At 42.3% G+C, this 7,500-nt stretch overlaps 1 protein-coding gene across 7 annotated transcripts in view; it reads left to right on the top strand.

Annotated features, from left to right (window-relative positions):
• LOC147014419 (dedicator of cytokinesis protein 3-like) overlaps positions 1 to 7,500 on the top strand; it is a 381,754-nt gene that overhangs the window by 280,113 nt on the left and 94,141 nt on the right. For 5 of the 7 annotated variants that reach the window (XM_085852356.1, XM_085852355.1, XM_085852358.1 and 2 more), the window contains 3 exons: positions 169 to 254; positions 2,270 to 2,296; positions 2,623 to 2,718. In XM_085852356.1, the coding sequence (XP_085708482.1) occupies positions 169 to 254; positions 2,270 to 2,296; positions 2,623 to 2,718 (209 nt within the window). The remainder of the gene's footprint in view (positions 1 to 168; positions 255 to 2,269; positions 2,297 to 2,622; positions 2,719 to 7,500) is intronic. The other 2 variants (XM_085852361.1, XM_085852357.1) reach the window with 1 other exon arrangement.

Genomic DNA, 7,500 nt, shown 5'->3' with positions numbered 1-7,500 from the left:
CTGCAATAGTATCAGCAGTAGTCCACTTTGTAAGGTTATCAGTACTGATCAGCTAACCCCTTGCTGCACTTCCTTTTGTTTCTGCATGATACGGCAATGTTTGTGCCAATTGGACCGATTTTTCTATCACCCAAAAGCATGCAGTAAGTGGAAACCAATTTTCTGCAGGTGGAGGCAGAACTCATTGACAAGCTGGATGGGCTCCTTTCTGAGGGCCGTGGTGATGCTGATTATCGTGAACTCTTCAGCCTCATGTAGGTTTGTGCAGAGCTTGGTTCTGGCCGCATGCCTTGGTAGTGAGTTATATCCTGACTCGTTTTGCTTCATTCATGACCACTAGCCACGACTTTGGCAGATGCTGCCAGGCAATGTGAGATACTGGCAGCAACCAATACCACTTGACACAGATATCTGCTTGGCATAAAATTGCAATGTGAGTGGTGATATTGTGAAAAGTAGTCTTGATTTGGCAAAAAAATAATGCAGAGTAAAAAAAAAATTGGTATACTTTCTAAGAGTGGGGTACTTGAGAACTTGAGAAGGTTTCTGATCATCATTACCATCTCTATAGAATAAGCTTTGAAGGTTATTGTACTCCTGATTTTGGAATCGGAGCCTTCATAATATAGCTGGATGATGCTGCATCAGCATCTTAGGCCATGAGGAATGGCAGTTTTTCTTGCCTAGAAAATGATTTTTGTTGGAAACCTCTGGAGAATACATGAAAATATGATTTTACAAACAAATTCAATGTTCTGAATCCGAATATGAATGTTGTCAGTGCAGCAAAGTGGCACATAGGCTGTGATGTAACCAAGTTTGAATGTATAACTTATATTCATGCTCTGCCCATGTTTTGCCTTATGCATGTTCATGTTTTGCCTCACTCATATTTATGCTTCGCCCATGTGTGGCGTCATCTCCGCTGCAAGCGGGCGAGAGTGACTCTTCCCCGGTCTGGCAGGCCATGTGGTTTTGTGCAAAAGACACGGTTTTTACCGTCGCACTTAGGGAGTTTTAAAAAAGAAAAAAAGTGATTTCAACCTCTGCAAGTGTTGGTTAAACTGCCTGGAGCATTCTTATTCAGGAATCGGGGCACATAGGCCGTTCCAGGATATAGGCCTCCATTTTGCGCTCAAAGTGGGGACTTCGCCAACTTTGTAATGCAGGTATTGATGACTGTAAAAGATACTTTTCTGAATGAATTCCATGCACCTATTCCAAAAACGAATGCTGGCGGTATGGTAAAGGGGCAAATATGCCTACATTTTTCCATTAAAGGTGCACCTTCACCAACCTTGTATACCACGGGAGACCTTGCCCACAAGCTAACTTACATGATATTTGTCATTATTATTAACTCCAGGGGGCATAAACAATGCTACTTCAGTACTCGTAGTATGAAAATGCCCACATGTAGCGTCAAAGTCGCTTTGAAAGTGTCCGTCGGCTTGGCATCAAATCAATTTAAAGGTGTACAGGGCTTCGTGATGAATACAATATGAACAGAATTGCAAAATTCATCATTTATTGATGAACATTTATCTTGATACTGTGTGAAGCATATGATGGAGAATGATGATCGGTTAGCTTGGCCGATAATTATTTCATTAAAGGTGTAGGCCCTGTCACACTTTCGGTAATTGAGATGACTCGGAAAAGTTTCTGAATAAAAGCTTAGTACCACTCTTGCGTACCACTACTATTACTTGCTCACACCGGTCTGCATAAGTACAAGTTTAAACACCACATGGTAAATGTGAATCGTTTACCGTATTTTTCGGTCTCTGGGTAGTTGTGGAGTATAAGGTGAATTGGCTAGTTTTCCCATTTTTCTTTCCTGCATTCATAGATAAGTCGATTTGGAATACAATACAAATGAAAATCAACTACGGTAGTTCACAAAACTGTCGGTTAGACCAATAGATACCAACAGGTATCATTCTTGAAACAACAGGATTGTCTATACTCTATAGCATAGACATTTTTTTTCTTCCTTGCTTTTACCCGTGTTGAGCATTGTCTTGTGATAAAACGTTGTGACAGAGATTGCAAAATGAGTTGTGTTCTCACGAATCCTTGGATGACCCAATTCAGGAGGCTGTATGTCACAGTGCTTATTGTGTCAACAATGTTATGCTGCCCTGATACTTCAGTGGAGTTCTTGACAGAGTCGAGGAGATGTGTTGATGACTGAGTAATGCTCTTTCATGAATGGTGTTTTATCTGTTTTGTTTTGTTTTGTTTGTTTTATGCTTCCTGGAACTAGAACTCCATTGTTTGGCCCGTACCCAAGGTATGCACAAATTGCTTCACTGTTGAGGCTCTTATTGTGAAATGTTTCATTTGGTCTGTTAAATCACTCACACCTATGTTAAATCACTTACACCTATGGTTCAAGTTCTTATATGAATGGAATTTTAACATTGTTAAAGTGTTCCTCTGAACCATGATAGATATTAATGTGTTTCCATTGATCATGGGAGGTATTAATGTGTTTCCATGAACAATGATAGAAGTATGCAATATGTTAGCACGAAATATTTGGAGATTTCCTGAAGTGTCCTCGAGCTTGAGTTTAGAACACCATTAATTTGGTGCTATGGTTCGTTCCACTGGCAGTTTGCTGGAGCGCATTGAGCAAGAGACATGGCGGGAAAGTGGCACATCGTTCATCCATTCTGTGACGCGTCTTATGGAGCGACTACTCAATTACAGGCATGAGAATGAAATCATTGTATTGCATCTCAACTGTGATTTCTTAAAAGCTAACTGTTGTTTTCTGCATTCGAAAGTGTTGAGGAACTTGAAAATGTTGAGGAACCATTCATATTTTGTAACTCGTGAAATTCCTTGTGGGCTCTGAGCCCATCTGTAGGTTATTTTACATGACTAGCAAATACCACCCGTCGCTTCACTGACGGGAAGACTGAGATGAGGGGAAAAAAAGAAGGGGGGGCTAGAGAGGGGTGAGGGGAGAGTGAGGCGATAGAGAGAGGAGGGAGGGGGAAAGAGAGAGGAGGGAAGGGGAAAGAGAGAGGAGGCAGGGGGAGTGAGGAGAGAGTGAGGAAGTGGGGAGGGGGGAGGCAGACATGTGGTGGAGCATCAATTAAGAATCATACCATCTCATCAAAATGATTCTGCATAGAATAACAGTGAAAATGGAAACAAAATATTTTCTGAAATCCATTTTCTATAAATACCACCCAGAAACAAACACCGACCGGATATGGCCGAGATGAACACAGTCCAGAGACAAACACCGCCCGGATGCGTCTGGAGACAAACACCGCTCAGGCACGTCCAGAGACAAACTCCCATCCGGACATAAACACTGCCCACATACATCCGGAGCCGAACTCCCATTGGGGCACCTCCGGAGACAAACTCTCATCCAAACACGTCCAGAGATAAATACCATCACAGCCATTCCATTAGTGACTCGTGTGCCATTTGCAGAAATAATGAGCTGTCCTTTCTTTAATCCCCGTAGGTGAACAATTTTATTTCTGCAGGCTTGTAGAACGTTGGGCCCTTTGGATGTGAGCCAAAAAGAAATCTGAATGAATCATTCATCATTGAATGACAGCACTTTGAAGTCTCTGACTCGTGTGACCACTACAATCAGAATTTCTCAACACTGCTTCACGTTTTTGCCATTTCGTATAAAACTATCTGATGGACTGGAGTGATATTCAGGGAGGTAATAGCCTGATATATGGCCGAATTTCAGGAAGGGTTATTCCGCAGCAATTGCTCACCATCCCTTCACACAAGCAATCTAAATATGTGACTCGTGTGACAGATATATGTAACTCGTGTGACAGAGTTGAAGGTTTTTTTGAAATATTTGTTATGTACGTTATTTAAAGTGGCCAAACTATTTGAAAATTCAGTGAAAACAGTATAAACTCTCTTATAATGCACAAGAACTTGATGATAGGGACTAAAATGCTTATATTTGACCCTAATTATCCATTTCCAAGGGTATTGTCGAAATCCTGGACGACGATCCAACAAAATAGAATTGCTTCGCCAGCTTTGATGAATCTGAAATGCGTGTTTATTTGTAATAACCTGTCAGCAAAAAGGAACAGAAATAACATCCAACAAATTACTCAGCACATCCTGTAACACTGGAAAACGATAGAGTAATTATAAAAAAATAACGAAACAAACACACTCTGTAACTAGAGGGGGGGGGCACTCGGTAGAGTGAAAAACCTCTGCCGCCAATACTGCTGGGTCACTTAAGTGAACCTCATATCCTGTTCATTGTCGGTCAAAACGGAACAGACTCTACTGAACCACGATTGAATAAACTAAACTAGATCGACGCGCATGCAGAAATGCCAAAAAAAATAAAATGGGAATTTTTTTGAAAAAAAAAGGTGCAAAATTTGTTGTTTTTTTTTCTCTAACAAATTTTTGGGGGGGGGGGTTGGAAATCACTTAAAACATGTAGAAATGCAAAAAAAAATTCAAATATTTTCAAATAAAATCGAAATTTTTTTGAAAAAAAGTTGCAAAATCTTTTTTTTTTTTTTTCTCTTACAATTTTTTTTGGGGGGGTTGGAAATCACTTAAAACATGTAGAAATGCAAAAACAAAAATTGAAATATTTTTTCAAAATGGCCGCCATAGCGGCCATATTGGACTTTGGACCAAGTCCAAAATATAATGATATGATCCTTGGACCATACCTGACTCCCCCCCTCCCCCAAACAAGTTTCCTCGAAATCCGTCCAGGAGTTTTTCCATAATACTGTTCACAAACAAACAAACAAACAAACAGGGGTGAAAACAGTAACCTCCGTCCATCTTCGATGGCGGAGGTTAAAAATAGAAAGCTCAACAACGAGTTCTCAAATCAGACTAGATTACAAATCACCCTCATCGCGGTTGGGGTATGGTAGCGATGGTTCAGAACTTCGGACGAGCAGCCTGACTGCACCGGAAAACTTGAAATTTGGCCTCAATGTCGTCAAGGTCATTCACAGTGAATGGATCATGCCCATCGAGTTGCACTGGACCGGCAAAGATCCATACTGAGAGGACACACTCTATGTCCTCAGAGCGGGGCCAGGTAAATGTACCCTTGAGTGCATCGCGTTTAAGAAATTTGATTCTGTAATGACCAACTGCAATTGCTTCACAGGTGCATGGGTTCAGCACCCTTCCTCTGTAATACTTGGGCAGAGCTTCGTAGTACACACAATAGTACGCACCTTCGACCATGCTCGGTTCAGTGGGGATATTGCATCCTACCATTGCTTCCATCGGACGAGAGAACTTCGGAAGTGTAGACTCTCGTCTCGATTGCTCCATCTTTATTTTGCATGCAATGGTAGGATGCAATACCTTTGATGGGGCGAGCATGATCGAAGACAGAAGTGAGGCCCAATTCGGCTTCTCGAACGTTGATCATTTCAGTGGTGATGAGACGAACACCAATGGCAGAGTCCTGGATGGCCTTGTAGAAGTCATTGGTGTCATTGATGATCGCATGCCAGGACTTGATGTTGTTGGTGGCGATTCTTTTTAATGTCCTGCCAATACCATCTACTGGACCCTTACCATGGCTTGTGGTGCTAAAATTCCAGGTGACCTCCAGGCCATGCTTGGCGGAAAGTAACGGAAGAGTGCTGACAGTGAATCGGTTTTTAAACTGGCTGGCTGGGCCATCTCTCCAGATTCTTCGATGCTGACAACCAGCCATCGAGCTGGCCCTCAGAATTTCATCGAGAAACACAACCACGGCTGTCTTATTATGTTGGAGATAGTCACTTACGATGACTCGAGATGTGACATCCTCACGAAACCAGAGTACCGAAGTGAACAGCATCACCTGGGCCTGGTTCCAGTGAGCAGATTTGGCCTCATCTTGCCCAATACATGAGAAATTCTCGGCAAAGTCCATTTGCAGGACCGCAGTTGTTGATGTCGAATCACGAGCTTCAATTTTGTCCTCTTCATAGCTTTTCGCCTGCATACGCTTGATGAAGCAATTTTTGAAGAATTTCGGAGCCATTTCAGAGACATAGCCATGCAACTGTTCAACAGTACCAGATTCCTCAATTTTCTGGAGGCGGACGTTTGTATCCTGCCACTTGAGCCATTTAACGGCTGTGTTCTTCAGGTCATCATTGTCGTCGGGCAACAGGTATTTGTACTGGAAGCCGCAATTCACATGGTCGCAGGTGTTGAACCAGCATTTGGGGTCAGTTGGTGAAAATACGCAGGAACCAGGGAAGTTTTTTGAATACGGTGGTATCAAAGGAAAGACTTTGTGCAGAGCGTCTACTGCCTGAATAAAATTCTCATTATAAATGCATACACACACATTCATCAGGATTTGAGAATTCAACAGCACGTGCGGTGGTCGTAATTCCAAAAACTTGCTCAACCCAATACGGACATCAGTGTTCTCCTCCAGGAAGAAAGCATGCTCCTCCTTGATATTCATCACCATGTGGCCGCTTGTGGCATTTTTCTTTGGTAGTTGCCGTTCGCACAGTCACTACGTCCCTTTTCGCCGGTGCCATTCTGCTGACATCATCGCGGCAATAGAACGTCTGAACGCGGTTGATCGTTCCTTCAGCAAGTCGTGTCATACATGTCTTCTTCTCGGGCCATTTCATTTTGATACCGAACTCCTTTGCTCGTCTTTTAACCACAGCCACCTTTTTTCTTGGACTTTTGGGAAGGAGTCCTTTCACTATGTTGGTCGCTCGATGGAGATGCTGACGTGAACAGTATGACTTATGACTCAGTGTCCCAACTGGTGTGACTTGTATTGTCTACCTCCTCTGTCGTTCTCAGTCTTTTGCACGTTTACTCTCCAATGCAACAGGATCAGTTTTCAGCTTCTGCTTCTCTGCTTTACGATATCTTTGTTCGTCCTCGCGATTTTTAGCTTTGTATTCCTCGAATAACTCGGGGTTGTTTCACAGTCTGCTCCGCCGATTACGTTGTCTTAATGTTGAGCCCTTGACGCCAACCGTGGAGTCATTGCCACCGGGCATGGAGCCCTTGGCACCAGTCCTGCCCATAAAACAGTGAATTCATAGAAAACATCATTCATGGCCTAAAACACGACTAAACAAATGAAAAAAAATATTTCAATCAAGGCATTGAACATAAGTCACAGTTTAATCATAAATAGTCAAAGTTGATTGTGTTATTCGCGTGACGTGACTTGTGTGACATGAAATGACCTGGTGCTCGTATCAATAATAGGACATATACACATGAAAGTTCTCACTGGTTCAAATCCAACATATCCATAGATATACCAAAATAAAGGAATGCCAATAAATCCTACTGAAACTGTGAATAAGAAACTATTTCACTCACCTGTGTGACTCACATGACATGTTTTGTGGGTATTTTCCGAATCGAAATCCAAAAAAACCAGATGCACTGATGGCACAACCGTGATAGACTAACACTGCTGATGTAATGGCTGCCCTGTGGGGCCAGAGACTATGTTGGATGATG

The sequence above is a fragment of the Eptatretus burgeri genome, chromosome 13 (assembly GCF_056783735.1).
Source record: "Eptatretus burgeri isolate ZD-2024b chromosome 13, Ebu_testis_v1, whole genome shotgun sequence".
Lineage (NCBI taxonomy): Eukaryota > Metazoa > Chordata > Myxini > Myxiniformes > Myxinidae > Eptatretus > Eptatretus burgeri.
Note: the sequence above shows the minus strand (reverse complement) of the source record. Positions and strands in the feature narration are given on the sequence as shown.